Below are 21284 nucleotides of genomic sequence, written 5' to 3' on the forward strand. Positions count from 1 at the left end.
CTATAGAGATTTTAACAGAGCTAAGAAGAATCTGGAGTTCCTTCCTCCCTTCAGGCTAAAATCCATGATGTATGCAGAACATTCTCCCATTAGGGACACTGAGAAAGTCTGAGGATGGGGACAGCACAGATGATGGGCCACCTGATTTACCTACCCCATGGTGCTCAGCACACCTTCCTTCATCTTCACAGCCCAGCTCTTACCAGCCTCTTCTGCCGCCAAAGTGTGATTTAAAAGGAGTCCTAAGGGTTGTACTCCTTGCAAACTAACTCCAAATCCAAAAGAGTACCTAAGAAGGAGGATCTTAAGGAAAAAAAAAAAAAAAAGGACATGACATTGATTAATAAATACTCTGATCAAGTGGCTTATAAAAGCCACTTTGAAAGCATTAAGACTGAGTCTACCACATTTCTCCAAGGCAAGAGCTGGCATTTACAAAGTCTAATTTAAATAAATAAATAAATAAATAAAAATTATTTTTATCATCCATTTGAGCAGGGATTTTCTGGTCAATATTTACCTACAGTATTCTTCTCCTTCTTTCTTTTCTTTTTTTTTTTTTTTCTTTTCTCTTTCTTTTCTCTTTCTGATATCCCCATGTATTGCTCTGGTAGCAATCTCTATTCTCCTGCCTCATTTCAGCTGAAGTCCTATTTTCTCAAGATAGGCTTCTTCTACCACTCAAGTCAATAGTAAAATTTCCAGAAAGGTGAGACTGAATGCCTTTCTATACAACTGTACAGCATGTCTCTGGATTAGACTTTATGAAATACCACATTTGACTAACTTGTCTGATTAGCCCTCACATTTATTTTGTATTATCTACACAAAACTCAGTACGACGAAAAAAATATCATAATCTAAGTATTCTATAGATATGTTTTCTCTTAAGATGTCACAGCTATGATAAAAAAAATAAAATAAAAATAAAAAAATACCACCTTGCAAAAGGAAATCAAATACAGTAACTAGGCAGAATCAACCCATGCTTTTATTTCCATTGCATATAAAAATTTCATATGAAGGTATTGATGTACAGTACTATCCCATAGGCTGTAAGAGAGGCTAAGAAACTGGTGAAGTAATTGTCATGTGCAATGTTCACACAAGTTGCCACTCTCAAGACATCCCCAAAAGAAAAAATCAAATTAAAACAACAACAAAAAATTGTTCAGGATTTCTCTCATTATAGTGTCCCTTTTACACTGTTTAAAACAAAAGCAATCATTTTCCTTTGGGCCAGGGCTGCTAAAATCTACAGTTTGTGTCAAAAAGGAGGCTCTGTTTTTACTTGAAAAAGAATTGCTCCTTTCACCGAAAAGTCGCATGCTACAAGGGCTGGGCATCACTGGAATGGAGGAGAGGCGTTTACCTTGCTCTGGAAAATTCATTGCTATCAGTCCTAAGCAGTCTGGAGCAATGTGATATTCAAACAAGAGATGCTCAGAGTCCAACCTGTAAAACTAACGCTAGTGTTATTAAAAGGTTTACCAGATCTAGTGCATTATGCTATGCATACCTGTACAAAGCCTTAGATACATCTATGCAAAATAAAAACTTTGGCTGCTTATAACACTATTATTAGTGTTAGAAAGCATTTCCAAGTCTGAATTTGTCTTTTGTCCTACTTTACGGATTCTGCTTATACAGTGGCAATTTGTGCTACTGAGTAAAGAAAGAATATTAGGTACCAAAAAAAAAAAAGTGTATGAGATATACCCTTTTAATTCCAATTATTTCATTTGCCAATATGCATTAAAATCAGATGCTTGTTAGAGCTGCTTTCCAAAGCTCTTTCAGCAAAATTCAGCAAAATTCAGTATTGAAATATAGTATCGGTATTTATTTTTTTTTAGTAGTAGCAAGTAATGGCTGCAATATGCAATAATCCCTGATGATAGCCTGTAAAAAGATAATCAGAGAGGCAGTACAATTATATTGCCCAAAGTCTGGAAAAGCTTGAACTTGCAGTAGGGTCATGAATGAAAGCTCACTGTAGTATCATGCATACTAGCTTGTATTTGTAATCCCCATAAGCTAGCACTAAAAATAGGGTAGATATGCCCAGCCCTAGCCCCACAGCTACCTTACTTTCAAATGCAGCAAAACAGAAGAAAAAATTGTTTAAAGTTAAGGCACAGCCCTGGGACCAAAGACCTGCAGCTTTTTTTTTTTTCTTTTTTCCTTTTTTTTTTTTTATTGATATATCTTTATGTATTTTATACTTTTCTTGAATCTTCCATAAACAAGCTCTAAGGTGACATAGAGTATATTACAGGAGAAAAAATGTACAAGGAATATGTATACACAATAATCATTCTCTCACCAAGAGTTTCCAAATATAGCAACACCACCCTCACAAGGATGATGTTATAATAAGAACTGGTAATTTACAATTAACATTACAGTATGTACATTACAATAAATACATGGTTGTAAACAGAGACAAACAAGACTGTATTACAGGTAAGGTCATTTGGTGAGAAAAATGCATGGCACAAATAAAATAAATAATGCATTTTAAAAGAATTGTCAAAGCTTTCTGAAAAATCCATTTCATTCAAGTTTTTAAAACTTCTGAATGCTATTTGTTCTATCTATATTCTTTCATTATCTTTTTAACAATGACACAAAACAATTTAAAAATTCAAATACAGCATTATTGAGTACAGTAACTTGCAAGCTAAAGTGTACTGTTATAAGCAATGTGAATTTTCTCCCCCCCTTTCCTCCCCCAATACCCAACTCATCGCATTTTATTATGGCAAAATTATTTAAAACACATAAAGCCACTTGTAAATTGTATTGTTTTAAAGCAGTGTGCAATGCTAAAACACACTTTGGCAAAAGAGGAAAAAAAAAGATTGTACAGTGCATTATATCCCCATCTCTAAGAAATGATACAATTTTCTATGGTTTGATTGTCCATATGTATGGGTATATGTCTCACAATACAATGTGGTGTTTTCTCTTCATTTACTTTCAGTTAGTGCAGATACAAAAGCTTTTCAGGTCCCCATTGGTCATTTTGGAATTTATATTGCTTTTCCATTATTAAGGTTCCAGGCACTCTTAGGGATTGAGAGGATTTTTAGGTGGGTCAGGTTCAGGAAGAAATGATGAAGAACAAAATATTGTTGAAACCTTAAAAACATGAGTTCTCTTCATTTTCTTTCCTCCTTCAGTATCATCTGTGCTAAAGCCCTGCGAGGGCTAAAGGTAGAGAAAATTTTGACCTGGATATAGAAGAATGTGAAATGAATTTAAAGGCTGAATTATTAGCCAATAGTTTTCAAAGAAGTTCTTATCTTAAAGAAGATCTCAGACACTTAAAAAAAGATAAAAAATAAAAACCAAAACCAAAATGAAAACAAAAAAAAACAAACTACAACAACAACAAAAAACAACATTTATATCTGCTTATTTACTACCAAATTAATCCAAACTAGGGAAATAATGTCTGATTCCATTTTCTTTTGTTAAGAAATCATCTTGATATTGTCATTTTACCGGAATTTTACAGACTGGAGTCTGTGCCTTCTCTAGGCAACTATTTCCCAACTGAAAACTACAATTTTAATGAAGGGTAAAGCAGTGGAGATAAAAAATTCCTGTTTCATGTGAGCAAGCACCAGGACAGGCAAATGTCAAACACGAACTCCTAATTCCCTTTAGCTTTCCAAGTTATGGAAGTTTTCAGTACCAATCAAACCTAAAAGTAGGCTTCTCTCAGCACAAGCTGTATAAAGGATTAAAAAAAAAAATATCTGAGATTAAAATAATGTGGAGTAAACTACCACTCTCATGACACATTTTTTAATTACTTAAAAACATAGAAAAAAAAAAAAGATGGACCTGGCTCTTCTTGCAATAAAAATATGAAAAAATAATGCTAATCACAATTTTTATATTTTACATGTCTCAGATTAGCAAATGGTTTAACTAGATCGCTAAAAGATAAAAAGAAACTACGGGAATCAAAATTTAAAATAATACATTAATGCTTTTATACCAAAATATATATTCCAAACACTGTATTTGCTTGTTCTGATTTAGCAGTCTATAGTTCCCAGGCAAAAAAATGGTCTGCAAATCATGTTTCAGAGGGATAAATTTCACAAATATAGTCGAAGAGATGCCTTTATATTAAAGACAATTCATTACCTTTCTTACTGGTCCTAGTCCTGCAAATCTTAATCTTAACAGTTGGTTTCAATGGTAGTACTACTTCTGGTACAAAGTCAGAATTGACAGGATCAGGCCACTATGAGGACAATAGCAAAACATAACTTCCTCTAATATGTCTGGGAACATTATAATGAAAACAAAAAAATTCCATCAGACTGTAGGAGTTTTGGGTAACATAAAGGATATTCATGAAACTCACTAATACATAAAATAATAGATGTTTAAAATTCAATATTGTTTTGAAGTTCTAAGGTGCAAAACAAGAAGGAAAGAAAAAACCCTAGAAGTATTATCCAGTGTAGCACAGATTTGTACTGAAAACTTGCAAGTTACTCTTTGGAAAAAATAACCAGTGGCAGATGAAGTCGGAAAGTGTTTTTCTTTAAATATAATACCTCAGTACATTTAATAATAAAAGTAAGCTCTACAAAAGATCTCTCTTTTACATATTATACAAAATGCAGAGTTCAGTGCAACCCATTGGGTTGCACTTTTTTCAGTCACTTATCAGGAAGACTTGAAATTAGAAAATTATGCAATTTCCACAGCTCATCTTCCTATTGGTAACAGATTCGTGTTGTGTCCCATCATTTATGTGCATTTGCTTTCCAGTAGGAACCTCAGTTTATTTTCTGTCTGTTTCCTCTGATGATGAACATTATCCAATGCTTAAGTTGAGAAATAAAATAAAAATAAAATAAAATAAAATGTAAAATAAAATAAAATAAAATAAAAAACTACCAAAGCATACCAGCATTCGGTTGGCAGGTGGTACTCCTCTGAAAATATTTGATTTAGTTAATCAAATCTGTGAAATTGAGTTTAGTAAGATGTAGTTTATGGATCTTCTTCCCCCACTTTCTGAAGCAATGGAGGTGAAGATTCTGGTTACAATATTCCTGAGTGCCAAACTGAGTCATCAAGGTCAGTTTTGATTAACAAACGTCCTAGCAGATGACAGTGAGTTGTGATCATGATTGTAGCATACGACATACACTTTGGAAACCATTACTTAATTAGAGAGAGGAAGGAGGGGAGAGGGAAAGGGAGAGGGCAAGACAGAGAGGATATGTCCTCATTGTTATGTGTCAGGAGCATGGTCTTCCACTACACAAGGTTCTGTCTGGTTCTCCTCCTCTTCTACTTCTTCCCCTACTTGCTCATCAAGAGGAATTTCAGTGGATTCTGAATCCTGGGTGCAAAGAGTCTTGGAGTCACTGCAGCTGGTGTCTTCTTCTACTTGACTTCCACTGTCCTTTTCGGTGTCTGACTCTCCATCTTCCTCCAGTGTTAATTCAAACTGGAATTTTTCAGTTTGTCCCTGTCTACCCTCTTCCTGGTCATCAGGTGCAGGAGAGGGACTTTGAGGGATTGTGCTCTGGTACCATTCTCGATTGTCTTCCAGTGTATCTAAGATATCCTGGGCATCTGGGTGAACAAGATCTGCCCATGTCTCCCACAAAGGATGAACAATGTAGTCTATAAAACCCACCTGTTTCAAACAATAGAAAATTAGAATAAGATCTTATTCACAAAAAATGAAAAACTATGAATAAACATCACAGTAATTTACTGTACAGAAGCTTTCAATATTCATGCTGTCTAAAAGAAATAGACCATAATGCCTGAGAAAGATAACACTAGCATGAGACACTAGACACAGCACTCTTAAGGTGGCTGCAAGGAGCCCATGCTGTTCTAAGCAGAAAATAGGGTGTCTTAGCATCTCAAACCTCTCATTCAGGATATTGGTTGGATAAGGACTTGGAAAGAATGTTTCCAAATGAATTGTTCTTTCCAAAGAACTCCATTGCATTTACTGAGCCAAACAGCTGCTTTATATTTAATTCTGCTTTTGAAGGAAATCCTAATGAGCAGCTGTACAATATTATTTTCTGAAGAATATGCTTCATTGCAGATAACAACAATGATGGAATCCCTTCAGGAAACACACTGCTATGCACTATGTTTTCACAGTAAGAATCTTAACTCCTCTCACTTGCTACCCAGAAACTGAATTAATTAACTTAGAGAGGAAAAACAAGGAAATAGTGCGTTCAGAAATTCATCAAAATATGAAGAATGGTTATGGACTATCTTCTTCCATTAAAATGTCATACTAGGCTATTTATCTGCCTACTGAAATCAGTTACCTGTGATTTTTCTACAGATGCATTGTGCTTATCACACATGGGACTTATCTCCATTCCCCTCTCTCTTTCCCGATCTCCTTGACGGAAGAATTCCTCCATTATTCTATCTGTCCATTGGCGGTATAGGTGGAGTGGCTTTGTTGGATTGCTGAGATCTGCACAGTGCACCATATTCTGAAGAACCTAAAATAGATTGAACACCTGCTGTGTTATTACACTGGAGAAAAACGGCTCCCTTTCCATTTACACGTTTGGTGGCTGTGAACCGGAATCTTGAAAATACATGTAGTGCAAGATTTATTCTTGAGAGCAAAAACTTAGTCCTTGAGTGTTTTTCACACCTGCAGTAATAGCCATGAATTACCTCACTTCTACTGCTTCTCCCCATGTAAGAGACAGAAAATGTTTCAGAGAAAGACCAAGAAGGTGCTGACAATTTGAAGGGTAGGGCAAAGCCAAGATCAGCCTAGAAGTGTATTACCACCTCATCAATTTCCCAAAGAATAATTCAGTACCTAACAGAATATGTAACATGCAAGAAAAGTAAGAGAGAAGTGGGGAGAGAGTGAGTCATGGTGTGAAAATGGACAGTTGATCTAACCCAAGCTGAAGACTAGGTAGGCAAAAGCTATTGATGATGTAACACACGGTAATACAGATAAATTTTCTTACCTGAATTCTATCTGAATAGTTATCAAGAAGTAAGACACCAGAACTTGTCACTTTTTTGGTTTCAACCATAGTTTTTAAATCAGCCAATAGATTCATATGCTTAGACATGTCTGTTGCAAGTACCTTGAAAGAAACAAAAGAATAAATCATTTAAAAAAACTGTTTTTTGTTTTTTAATTAAAAATATTGTTTATTCCACTGACTTTTAAGAAGCCTTTGGACCCAAAAACAAATGGTTCTCAGTAGAAAACCTAAGTTCTGTATCTGAATACACTACAGCAGTCTCGGTCCCATATGTCATCAGTGTCCTAATGCTTTCATTTTGATTATTTTTAAGAATATGACAAAATAATTGGAGAAAGATTTGATCATTCTTAGTTCATTATCATCAATTCAGTAGAAGCTTTCCAGCTGTGATTGTGAAATGCCAAACACAGACATCAGTATGAAAACAGCTTGAAACAGGGCTGTATAACTTCCAGAAAGGTATACATGGTTATCAAAACTGAAAAAAAAACATTATTAATGTTTGGACAAAATACAATACAACTTCATCTAACAACTTGCAATTTATCCTAAAATATTGCTGTGCATAATCATTCAATTTGCTAGCACTATGCAAAAGGGACTCTAAAGCAGAACTCACAATGTCAATGACCATTTTCCTCAATGACTGCCTCTGTTTTTTGGTCAAATTCTGGAAAATGTCACAATTTTCTTCCTGTAGCAGCTTAAAGCCCACAGCTAAGTGGTGATTCTCCAGTACTGATGAGTCATTGTACATCAAGGCAAGTTCAGAATCTGCAATAACAATCACAGGGCAGAATATTACTAAAGCCTTTGCTTCCACCAAATCCCTTATGATTTTTCAAATGAATTACATTCATAACAAGATTTACAGATGAACTACTAGAAAACGATTTCCAGTAGTTCACACAGTATCGAAACTTGCAGAATTGACAACTGAACATCTTAACAAATCAAGGCAAAGTATGTTGAGAAAAATAAAAAGCCAGCTTTGCAGTGGAGTGTGTACACATGCCTGGAATGGCAAGTTAGAAAACAATACAAGGAAGATATTTTTCAGAATACATTTTCATATATGCATGTGGTCACATGGAAAATATTATGCATAAACACATAAACTAAAACACATTTTGATGTTTTTTTGTCTTCCTTCTGCCCTTTCCTCCCTCCCTCCCTACCCACTAAAACTGAATTGCTTAAGTGAAGGTGTACCTATCCACTACTCAGACCTGTGAATACACAGCTAAGGCTTCAGTGCAGGTCAGGCAAAGCACACTCATCTTGGTTTCCAAATAATATACCTCTGCAGTTATGTAAGACACTCAGTTAAGTAGCAAGTTATGCCTAAAGGGCATCATTAGTCTGTAACAATGGATGTTTTGAGAGGAGGCTGGTAGGACAGTCACAGTTACACTTCTGATCTTTTTCTTGAAAAGCTATGTGGCTTGAAAGTGCAAGCAGTGGCCTTGCTTATTGTCTCATACTTGAGTGTGATCTATTTGTGATGTTAAAATGGTACCTTCGCTAACAAAACTTTCTTCACTCAGTCGTGCCATGTGGCTGTGAGAATAAGTAAAGCTCATACTCCTTTCTTAGGCCTGTACCAAGGCACACATGAAGACAGCTTTAACAAATAAAAACAGTTTAGACAATTTTCTGCATGGATTTGGATTCTACACAGGAATGTCACACAATCAGCTTGCACCTTTTAAGACACAGAGTGCAAATGAATCTATCATCCAAAAAGCATTCTTCTTATGCAATCACATTTGTGCTGACATAAATTTCTGTTTATTGCAGTTGTTCTATCTGAAATCTAACCACATGTGAGTCTATTCTACTCCTTGTCTTCTTTATCTTCCTCTACAAAAGCTTTGTTTCAAAATCTCTCTGGTTCAATAGGGTGCTTTTATAGGCTCTGCTCTTCAGATTTCAATAGTCTCGTTGTGCATTCTCCTGCTGTCTTCCTCTCTTGTACTGAACACATCGATCTTGTGAATTGGGAAACCCTTCCTCTAACTTGCCTTATCCTAATGGTAGCAAAACTGTAATAGCAAAAGGGAAAAGAAAGAAAGTTTGTCAAATGGTATCTCTTTTGTCTTTCACAGAATATTTATAAAGTTTGACTACTTGTCATTTTTCTTACAAAGATGACAGGCAGTGGTTTATATTCCTTTCAAACAGCCTTCTGAAGAGCTTCAATTGCAAAACCCTCAACATAGCTGAACTACTTTGTAAGGGCTGCAACTACGGAGAGAGAGTTAAAACATGCTCAACTTTGTAATGGAGGTGGAAAGTTCCTCCTTGGTAACATCTGTAGCACACTATAAGCTTCAAGACTATTTGGAAGGATAGACTTAACAGTCGTCAAATATGTATCTCCCCCGATGCTAGCACAATCCACATTTGTTTATACTTTAATAGTGTTTATGAGGGATCAAGTTTTTGGAAAACTTTCTAAATGGATTTTAAATCCTGAAACGATATAATAAAACTCTGAAATATAATGTGTAAATAATTGTAAAGAATAACCTGAAATATAGAAAACATGCACATGTTACATAACTATAAGTCTATAATGATTTTTTAAATGTATTCTTATACTTCTTAATGAAATGCTAGTACATTGCAAGGTTCATTGGAAAACATAAAATTGGGTTGAAGAAAATGATCTTCTAGAGATTAGGAAAATCTGAGAGTTGAGAGATTTTGTAACTTTTATAGAAGTCATGTAGGCATTGATTCTTAAGTCCTTGTGGAAAATGAGTTAAAATCTTAAATAAAACGCTCTTTATGTCTATCTCTATTCCTATGGTTTCTTCCTCAAGCATGTAAGAACTCAAAAGGGATAAAACCCCTTTGTCTCTTTTGAGCTTGCTAACAGCAGTTCCAGTTAGTGGCACTACTTGATTTACATGGAAGTTTTCTCCATCAGAAAGAACTGAGAATAACAAGACATTTTTCTAAGCCGATACATCAGAATCACTCTTAACTCAGCTGAGTTTCAACCATCTGCCTTAAAAGTGAAAGCTTTATGTAGCACTACTGGCCCATTCATCTAGACAGTCATGCCGCTTAAATGTAACCAACTCAATGTTTCCCCATAGCAACTCTGAGCCACCAATACATCCTGCTATTCAATTTCTAATTAAATAAACAAAAACTTTATATGTGCCTATTCTTAAGTGTTTGGGCTTTACACAGTTTCATGAACAATGCTTGATTCACCATCTTTCTACACTACACTGCTAACTGCACTTATTACCAACACAGTACCAGAAATCTAGAGACAGTCCCAATCCTTCACTTTGCAGATGAGTCACCAAATAAAATTTCACTACAGGGTAGCCCTCAGGCCATTAAGGCAAATAAAATTAGATACAGACTAGGCTTGAGGTCTTATCTGAATGTACAGCAGAAATTAGTCAGAACAGGATCTCCTTTCTTCAAACCATATTGCTGATATGGGGTCATACTATTTTAGCACCAGTGGAATAGATTCACCCTGTGAATCTATTTACCCAGACATGCAACCCGATGGGTCAAATACACAACTTCTAGGTATGCTTCCATTTCTGTAGCTTTTTCTTCTTACATGCTTGGATTCTTAGAATAATTTCAAGTTTTGTTAATTCTGGGTCAGTTATTGTAAAAGGAGAAGACAACAGATGGCAAAAGAACTACAAGCATATGATGGAATTTGCTAAAATGGGCTACCCACTTATAGTAGGAAAAGAGAGTAATATAATCAAAGCAGGTTGCACTAGGGCAAGAAGCCACTCGGTAAATGTGCCATGATTAGATTCAATGAGGCTAACAGTACTTTTCTTCTAGCAGAAGATAAAAGAGGGAAGTGGTTCATGTAGTGCTGCATAGAACAGCCTTGAGGAATGCAGAACAAGTACACTGGGTTTCACATTTGGAGATGGCATTAGGGTCTATTTTCACTGGGGCTCACCCCTCCGTATTTGAAGCATCACTGAGTCACATATTAAAAAAAAAAAAAAAAAAAAAAAGACATTTGCCACAGTCTGCCGGGGCAGGCTGAGAAAATTCAGTCCATGAGGCATGACTATGAAGCGATCAGAAAAAAAGTACAGCAGCCAGGTAGAGCCAGAAATACACCTACCAGTCCCATTTCTAAACAGAAGATAGTGACAGGATTATAGTCCATCTCTTATTTTTCATGTCTTATTAATTCTTGCTAACCAGTACTGTGTATATTATTTCTAAAGTTACAAGTAATACAAAATAATATCCAATTGAAAATACAAACATCTACCCATTTACCAAGAAAAGGTACACGTAAAAGCAAACAATTAACAGATTTTGTATTTCTCAGGTGCTATGTGCAGATCTTGCAGCAAATTTTTGAGAAAACCATTGAATATCAAACTTACTTGTGTTGATAAGAAACTGGTTTGAAACCCCAGGATGATCTACATCATGTATTGCACTGGCAAAAATTGCTGCAAGAATCTCCAAATCAGTGAACACTGCCTAGAAAACCATGAAATAGAAATGACAAATCACTAATCAATGAAAAAACGGTTTCAGTAAAAGGAGTCTAATTTAATCTTGATCTGAACGTTAAAAAAACGTATTTGAAATGCATCAGGAATCTTAAGAAGGTATTTTACACATAGGTTATCACAATCTTTTGTAAAATCATCCATTACATTGAATTCCATAAATATTTCCAGCTTGGCCATGAAAGTAAAACTATCCTTACTTCACACTAACAGCATCACTAAATTCAGTAACAACTGAAGCGTCTCTCAGCTTCAGTCTATAAATAAATCAACTTTTATTAAACCAGTAGTTATAGATTTAGATTTCTGACCTATAGCACAAATTCAAGTTAAAAATTCCTGCCAGATTCTTTCATGTTACATCTGACATGTCTATGTTACACAATAAACATACAGTCCTGCATTTGAAGAATGAACATCTCCTCAACGACACCAAAGGAAACGGTGATAGACTACAAGGCATTTTACTTAGCATTTACTGATGTTTCTTTGTATGAGACTATTAGGAAAATAGGCAGCAAGGACTGCAAGGGACCTGATGTGTCACTGAGTCTTGTCCCAGGTTGTTTCAAGTTCCCAAGTTACATAATGGCTTTCAGAACTGATCATGAACAGCTTAGAAGTACGTAGATCAGCAATGGCATTGGGCATATACTGCGATTTTACTGGTTAAAACTGCTGAGAGCAAGGTCATCAAAAACAGTTGAGTTAAATACAACAAACAAACAAACAAAAAAGCAATAAAATCTAAAAATGCTCCTGATGTTCAGTTTAGCTGTTTGGTGAAGATTGTGGCGATTTAAGAGCATAAGCTGATCTCCCTCTTTCTCAAGAGAATTCCAGAATCTTTGTGGATCTTTGTCAACTGTCATTCAGGTTCAGAACAAATACACACAATTTAAAAACAACAACAACAAATAAACAAATGGCCTTATTGAGGAAATCCTGTTTTATCACTGTCTTTCCTATGCAATTCCACTGTGGTTAGTGAGTCTCACATGGAAAGTAATAACAGAACAGGAAGCAGTTAATAATGAAACGAGTGTAACAAGTTATGAATTGTTTTGCAACAAAAAAGGTTATGCCAACACAAATCTGCAAGTATAAGACCATGACTTTGAAGAAAAACATTACATTTTTTTGCACAATATTTACATACAAATAAACCTGGATCCTCACAAAGTATCTTTAAGAGAGAGCAACTTATGAAATAAATGTCAAGATTTCTTTTTGAAAAATATTACAGAAACTAAAATGTTTATCGTTTAGTTGAGAAGTCAAAGTATGTCCCTTCCTCTCATGCCTGCCTCTTTTCCACCTTGGTGTAGTTTACCTCTAATGCTGGGGTTGATAGCAAGACATGGGTTGACTGAACAACATCTGCAGCATGTATGTTATTGTGATATGCCACATCTGCATGGTAATGATCTTCTAGGGTCATCAGGTAAGTTATTAAAGTGTCTACTGGAATTTTAAATGTTTTTAACAAATCTCGTTCCTAGAAAAGAAAAAGGGAAACAAGTCAGATTACAAAGCACAGAAAAATCTCTCAGATAAGCATGAAGCAGTATGGCTGCTCCTACTTGCCTGAAAAATAGTGTGCATGATGACGGTCAAAGGTCTGTTTCCAGATAGTTCTGCTACTCGGAAAACCTGAAGGCCCCATTTGTTCACATCTTCTAGTTCCTAGGACAGAATCAAGCAACAGAACCATTGAACTCTAACACACAGATTCCAGCATTTTTTGATTAAAACAGCTACAAATGGCAGACTCATGAAAATGCAAAGCTTGACACCTGCTAGAGTCACTGTGAAAATTATATGCTAAACTCTGAAAGGGGGAAAGCTGCTACTACTACTCTTGTAATATTTGCACTGGCATCTACCACCTCTCCTGATTCACTAGGGAGGAAAGAATTCCACTTTTAAGTGAATTGCTCCAGAGGAAGAGATGCTGCAGTATTTTGAATGAGCTGACACCCTTTCTATCTCACTGCCTAGTAAGGGCAAAGTTCAGCGAGGAGGTGAACTGCAAAAGACACTGAGTTCTACTGCTGTCTTCCTGATCCTCAAAAACAGACTGTTGAAATAAATAGGGAGATTTCTGAGAACATAATGATAGGCATATTTCCAAATACTAACAACTAAAATTGAATGAATAATCACTTTATACCAGTGTTAGATTATTGCCAAATTGTTGCTGGTGCAAAAATCAGAAGTGTCCCTGAAAACAAAATACGGACATGCAAAATGGAGTTGAAGACAGGATATGCAAAGATAGCTCTAATGCTATACAGTTGTGCATTTTTGAAAAGCATCAGTCTGCTGTAGATTTTCATTCCTCTGTCAGTATATAAGTTTATTCTTCCTTCCTCAGGTATTATTAAGGAATATGCAGCATTATTATTTTTAATATATGCAACTGACAGGAAACATTCCTGTTGAAATCCTGTTCAAGCAGAAATCAACCCTTACGGCCTGATTCTGATTTCAGTTATTACTCTTCCACTTCACTGGATTTACATTACTTTAAGTGAGATCAGCCTTTAATGCTACAGCTTGCAATCAACAGCTCTAAGTGGAAGATGGAATAATATTGGTAACTCCATCTGACCAACCTCTATTTCAATTCAACGGTTTAAATTCAAGGATTTAAATATTCTCTACCTTGGCAAGAACATCCTCTTGGTCTGTTTTAACTCCAAATCTGGGAATACTGGAATTAGTTAAGCTGGAGCTGTGCATCAGTTTTTTGACTCCACTGATCTGAGACATTGGCCTCTTCTTTTTCTCTTTCTCTTTCTGCGTCGGAGAAGGAATTTCAACTTCATGTTGTTTGTCTTTAAAAGAATGAGAAAAAAGATATTTTTGATATGAATTACAAATATTTTTGCTTGCTTTACTGCTGATTTTCATATTATGGATGTTGTAATGCTTAACAGAACTTTTTTTATTTTTGTTTTTTATATTTGTGGTTGTAGAATTTTCAACAGATATTTCACATCAACAGCAGTTAAAACATGAAATGAGACAAACATAAACCAGGTCCTCACTAAAGCAGAGCTCTATTTCTCAGATTTCTGAACTGTCTTTAAACATGCCTTGTGACTGTCTAATTTCCACTTTCTCTGCACCTGTAGCCCTATGGATATTGTTAGCTCTTTTATTTATAAATGTTATAACACATGAACAGAAGTCTGTATTTTCATTTGGCAAGAAAATTTGATTTTTTTTTTTATTTTATGGGAAAAAAAAAAACAAACAGTATCTCATGTAAACCTTTCCAAAACCCCCTTAAAGGGGGCTGCCTCTGTTTATGCTATCTGTACAGCTCAGAAAATCTTTTGCCAGTGGTGCCTCATCAACAAATGCTTTGCATGTAGAGGCAGCTCACATCTGAAGAGCAGCTCTTTTCTGTTACAATGTATAGCACCTCTCAAACAGAGTAAGTAATACTGACAAAAAGACTATTCTGCTAAAAAAAGTCTGTCTTGTGGGCTTCTGCTTGTACAGCAGTATCAGTGGTATTATTTCATATACCTCAATGTCTGTGCCAGCAAATCTTACTACCACTATAGGCAAAGATCAAAGGGATAATAAAGTGTATTTAGGCTATTGTCATCTGATCACTGCAGAAACAGTATGGGGGTGTGGAGCACTGCAGACACCTGTGGTCCGCAGTGCAACTGAAATTGGTGCAACAGAGGATTTTCCTGCCAAAAAACTGCTAGGAATTTGCATTATTTTTTGTTCATTTTATTCATGCTATTTTTTAAATGTAGTGTTTTAATAACTTCCTTTAACTCATCTCTTTTCTGACAAGATCTGCCTGCATCTTTTCTCTTCCTTACGAAATATTCTAGCAGAACAAGTAATATCAAGGACATATGTTTCTAACACAGGAGTTGAGTGAAAACTAAGATTTAAAAACCAACTTAAAAGAAACAAAAAGAACAACATCAGAAAAGAAAATTGGGACTCTTAAAAATAGCTGTTTACTTTATCCTTCCTGCAGTGGTCATCTTCAAGAAAGACACTGAAACCAGGCAAGGGTAGCAAGTCTGTTCCTAATTTCTAGATTGTTATTGTGTTTGCTTCTTCACTTTATTCCTTTTCTTTAAATTATTTTTCTTTTTTTTTTCTTTTTTTTTTTTAATTACCCTTTAGCAGTCTGCGTTTACTGGATACTTCAAATTCCAAACAAATCAGAGTGAAGAAGCGACTGCAGAAATGTCACCAAGCTTTAGCCTGCAGCACTAAGTTCTCCAGTCCCCTCTTCACTCCCCCCTACTTTGCTCTCTGCTTGCAGACAATCAGGAAAAAAAGAGGGAGGATAAGCACTAGAGCTTTTGACTGGTGCAAACCGACAACAGATGAGGAGCAGGGACCCGTGTTCATGTTTTGATGTTTATGATTTTGGTCATATGCACAAAGTTTAGAGCCATCAAGGGGAGGTTCATAAGCTGAGCTGTCAGAGCAACTCAAGTGAAAGGAAGGGTCTTGTCTGAACAACTTTAAATCTCCTAAGGAATTCCACGGGATTGCCTATGCTTTTGTAATAATGAGGCGAAGTACCCCAGACCTATCTGAACATCTAGAAAAGATAACTTGCCATTTTGGCCCTGGTTATGTTATACTTGTTGACAGGTTCTCTTACACTTTCACTTCATAGGAAAACAGATTAATTACACTGAAAAATAAAAGGCTTACATATTATCAGACTCAGGATAGGAACCTTGATTCTTACACAATAATATATTAGTTGTCATAAAGAATAACTTCATACACCTCATACAGTCCTCCCTAGGAAAACAATCTATCTATTTTGAAGAAGAAAAACATTAAAAAGTGTTTTCTCATTACATCTTCCTAAATCTCAAATGTGAAAGTCTGTAGATGTTCAGGAGATTAGTTATCTATTAAGAAAACAATTTACTAGATTCATTTGAATTTTCTATGGAAATAGTATTTTCCTTCTTTTCATTGTATCTCAGAATCTATATATTTAGACAGCACATTTTGGAAATAGTAGATTTAAGCAATAATTCTGTAGCTCAGGTATTTTCTCCACTGTCTTCTTCTTGTATACTTTTTTTTTTAGCAGACTGGGTTTTCATTTATATCCAGCCACTGAAGAAAACCCATAGCTCAGTAATTTGTAAGTGATTGCCTTTCCAGTGCTCTTTCTGCTCCACATTGAGGTCTCCTCTGAAAGGTAGACAGATGCATTTCCTTACCCTGTCAAAATCAGCCTTACGTTTTCAAGTAAAGCCATACAGAGACCGGTATCTAAGTCTTTTCAGTTAGCCTAAGTGGCTCCTGAAGCTCTGCAATACTGCTTCTCCACAACACAGGCATATCTCTTTCTTATTTTATGAAACTCTGCTGTGCTGCACTTCTCAGACAGCTACTGCAATCATGGATAAACTGAATGGGCACATGAAGAGATCCATTTAGGTTACAGTGACAAGCGGGATAAAATGGAAATTTAAAATCCCCACTTCTTTCCAAAAAGCACAAAAAGCCCCAGCTATCTCACACAAATAAAACAAAATTTCTCTTAACCTTGACACTTTTTAATATATTCGCTATCCTAATTTAGATATATACAGCTGTGCTTCCCCTTATGTGCACAGTCATGAACCAGTTGTGTTTTGCTCAAAACTTCATTAAAATTTATACATTAACTTTATTTTCTTGCTCACAATCAACCACATAGAATCAAGTTTTATTAATTTTCACCAGTTTTATATATATATGAAAAACAGAACAAAACATTGCCTTCTGCAAAGCTACAGAGAAAGAAATACAGTCTTCATAATATCATGTCAGGGTTTTCAGTGCTCACATCCCACAGTGCAAGCTCTTTCGCTGCACAAATTCTCTGGCAGCAGTCTGTTCAGATGTTGACTTAGTCATATTCATCAGGTTTCTCATGTGCAGGCAGGGAATACCAAAACATCAGAACCATGTACTGTGAGATTTAATGAGGTTTCATGTGTTCGTGTGCCTTCAGCACACTGAAACCTCTTTGTTCTAACTTTCCTTCTGGCCAGAAGGCAAACAGAATGGAAGAACTATTTTAAATATATGAAATACTCAATTTATTATATATTCATTTCTTAGTATGGTAGCAATATAATAATGAGAATACATAGAGGAATATTTAACTGCAAGTACACAGGGAAACCACACAGAAACTACACAAGCTGTAAAGGAATGGATTTACCATAACCTCTGTACTGAACATACAGCTTCTGTAAACAGAAAATTATATGGAAAGCTACCTGCTTTTAAGGTCTATCACAACATAGAAAGATATTAAAAAGAACAAAGGCAAAAAAGTTAGCTCCCATCATGGTCTTACCTAAGAATGTGTTTGATATATATTCAGAGACCTGATTGCCTGATCTGCTCATTTCAGAAAGGTGGGTTAGCTCCCGGTTGAGCATTCTTTTAAACTGGAAAGGAAAACCAAAAGCAAAAAAGCATAAGTTAGTGATCAAGACAAATTTTGGTTAGGATTAGAAAATGCAGTCAATTTATAACAGGGGGAAGGACACAAGAGTAAGAACATACCAACTAAGATAACAGTGAAAGCAAAAATGACATATAATATTGCTCTTCCCTACTAACTTCCTTATCTCTTGAAAAACATAACTCTTAACCACCTAAAACACTGAATCGCGATTCGATTGCTGAGGCACAGGGTCCTACTTGTAACTTAAAGCTGTAAGGCATAAGCATAAACTCAGAAATAATTAATGTTCCTTTTTTTGTCATGCTTTTTATTTTAATTTGAAGAGAAAATGTAAACATATTTACACAAGATCCCTTATCTACTAGGAGTTTCTTATCATATTTTTAAATTAATCTATTTATATATATTTGAAATACCTTTCAAAACCTTTCAAGTTTCTTCCTTTGTCGTTAATGTACAGAATTTGGTGGCATTCCTTAAAAATATCAAAATATCTTATTGATTTCCTACACACCAATATGTAGGTTTATCTTTGATTAAAATGTTTTCAAGTAAATCAGACCAATGACTTGCCCTTTCTGGTCAGAAATGTCTCAGAAAATTGACAGTGTCTGTATGAAACATACATGTAAGAGTAGAAAACCATCCATGAAAACCTCTTTCTTTCCCCTTAATTCACATGGGCAGCCTATTTGATGTGAGTGCATATTAGCATTTCACAAAGCATTAATTGATTGCATCATTATAATTGAGTCTTTCTTTACTCCTTCAAAGAATCCTGGAATGGCTGAGGTTGGCAAGGACCTCTGGGTCCATCTGGCCCAATCCCTGCTCAAGCAGGGACATCCAGAGCAGGACAATGTCTTTTGAAGGTCTCCAAGGAAGAGACTGAACAACCTCTCTGAGCAACCCATGCCAGGGCTCCATCGCTCACACAAGTTTGGGAAGAAGTGCTTCCTTCCACAGAGAGAACGTGCAGCATTGTGTTCCATATACTAATTTTGCAGCTGTACGTTTCATGGCATTTCACATATAGTAATATAGCTCTGCCTTGATATTACCAATAAATACAACTCAGCAATATTTATTATCAATTCAACCAGATCTTTCCAGTGCAAATTAATATCTGTCACTACTGAATATGGTCTACCATTGTGCCATTTTTTCATTTTGTTGTTACTTTCCCGTCTCCTTTTGTCTTAACAAGGCCAAATTATTTTCAGCCATTTTCAAACTCATTTTCTGCTTTTTTTTTTTTCAGCTAGACATGATCGTTTACTATATAAAGCAATAGTTATCCTTATTATATAACCCTGTAAACATTCCCTTTATGAGGAAAACTACAAAATTCTTCTTCTATATACTAGATAAAGCAGTAGACTAAACATTGACCACCTCCTTTCTGGAATCACTGGAATCATCAAAGCCCTTACTTCAAAGAGGTTTTGCACGGTGAAAGGTGTTATTTTCTTCTCAATGTCTTTGGAAGTCACCAATTACTGTATTGCTCACAGTGCACAAATATAAATTACCTTTAATATAACATCCTAACCATTAGCCACCACATTTTCCTGCCATCTTGACATACCATCAGCCCAGGAATTTCCCTCTACAAAGACTCCTACTACAAATTATACTTCTGTCACAAGCCAAAGAAACAACTTTGATCTCAGATACAGCCGTGTGCTAGCAAGCACTCAATAGATTTCTGAAAATCTGAACCATAACGCAAATACAGTTACGTAGGCTATGAACTATACAGCTATATATTCTGCATGAGACCAGTGCTAGTCTCCATAGCGAAGTCAGATGTTCCTCACCAATGTTACAAATGTTAAAAATGTTAAAAAAAAAAAAAAAAAAAAGAAAAAAAGAGTCAAGCCTGCCAAGAAATAACATAACATGACTGGGCAAAAATTCTGAAAGTATTTTTAAAAGACCTTGAAACTTTTAACATGTATTTAAGACACACTTACATAGGTGTGTTTTTTGTTGTTATTTGTTCTGCACTCAAGGTGAAAAACTGAATTATTTAGAGCAAAAACTGCAAAAAGTTGTAGATTATTTGTCTCCTGACTATCCCCAGAAACTGAAGCTTTAAATTAAATATCATACATACGAATCTTAATAAAAATGCAAGAATTTGACAAAATGGCATTAACTTACAGGTCTGTCATCAGTAAATCCGTTACCACTCCAACATACTTTCCTTCTCGGTTTAATACAGCTAATGCCCCTGGATCCCCCTCAATAGTCCTCATCTGTCTGCCTGCTTCCTGATAAGCCTTCTTAGGTAATGCCCAACGCTGCCATGCTGTTTTAGCAGCTGTAGAGCAACACAATTGGATCACTTGCCTACTTGCCACACTTAAAAAAAAAAAAAAAAAAACAAACAACAGACCATTCAGCCAAAGTAAGTATGGCTCAGGAGCTCTCCATCTATTTAAAAATTATCCATGTTTGAAAGGAGAACAACTTACTGTTTAGACTATGCTTTTTTTTTTCCAGCTACCTGATACAATTTTGGCTTTTAACCTTTCTTTTTTTTTTTTTTTTATTTTTTATTTATTTATTTATTTAGGCTGCCCCCAATGACAGAGGACTGGATTGGAAGAGACACAGCAGTCTCTTCCAATCATATATTCCTGACTGTTCTGATGCAAAGTCTTGCCTACCTCACATCACCCCAAAAGACAACAGAGCACATAAGCTACGCCATCAGCATAAAACCTGGTGAAGACTACATTGCTGCTGAATATGAGCATACAGTAAAACAAGTCTCCACACTTCTGAAAGCCCTCCTGCTAACAGTGAATTCAATGAAAGAAACCTTTGGGATTTAAAGCATTGTAGAAGTGTGATTTCCTCACGTTCTTTCACATGTTGCTGACGCAACACCAACACAGCTTTAATTGACATCTATTTTGAGAACATCTGGACTGTGGAGTTTAGAAAATGGCTTTGATTTCCTAATTACACATGACAAAGCCTTATGACCGTCATCTGCACTGGAACATATGAAGTTGTAGACCACATGCAGACAGCTGTTTCTGATGAAGAATGACAATGCAGCATGAGAAAAATAAAGGAGCATTAATTGAACAGCAATTAAGCTGTTGAAATAGTTTTCTTGATTATGTCCTTTTGCAGTATATCTGTACATTACTTAATCTTTTGATGTTTAATATCTTGCCCTTTGGGGAAAAAAAAAAAACAAAACTTTTTTTTTCC

At 35.6% G+C, this 21284-nt stretch overlaps 1 protein-coding gene across 7 annotated transcripts in view; it reads right to left on the bottom strand.

Annotated features, from left to right (window-relative positions):
* Positions 1 to 969: 969 nt before the first annotated feature.
* The window catches only part of PDE4D (phosphodiesterase 4D), a 525614-nt gene continuing 505299 nt past the window's right edge, over positions 970 to 21284 (bottom strand). For all 7 annotated transcript variants that reach the window (XM_068666381.1, XM_068666380.1, XM_068666382.1 and 4 more), the window contains 9 exons: positions 17940 to 18033; positions 14240 to 14412; positions 13160 to 13258; positions 12906 to 13070; positions 11441 to 11540; positions 7660 to 7814; positions 7014 to 7136; positions 6342 to 6524; positions 970 to 5680 (listed from right to left, as the gene is read on the bottom strand). In XM_068666381.1, coding sequence (XP_068522482.1) covers positions 5270 to 5680; positions 6342 to 6524; positions 7014 to 7136; positions 7660 to 7814; positions 11441 to 11540; positions 12906 to 13070; positions 13160 to 13258; positions 14240 to 14412; positions 17940 to 18033 — 1503 coding nt within the window. In that variant the 3' untranslated portion in view covers positions 970 to 5269. The remainder of the gene's footprint in view (positions 5681 to 6341; positions 6525 to 7013; positions 7137 to 7659; positions 7815 to 11440; positions 11541 to 12905; positions 13071 to 13159; positions 13259 to 14239; positions 14413 to 17939; positions 18034 to 21284) is intronic.

Source organism: Anas acuta, chromosome Z (genome assembly GCF_963932015.1).
Source record: "Anas acuta chromosome Z, bAnaAcu1.1, whole genome shotgun sequence".
NCBI lineage: Eukaryota > Metazoa > Chordata > Aves > Anseriformes > Anatidae > Anas > Anas acuta.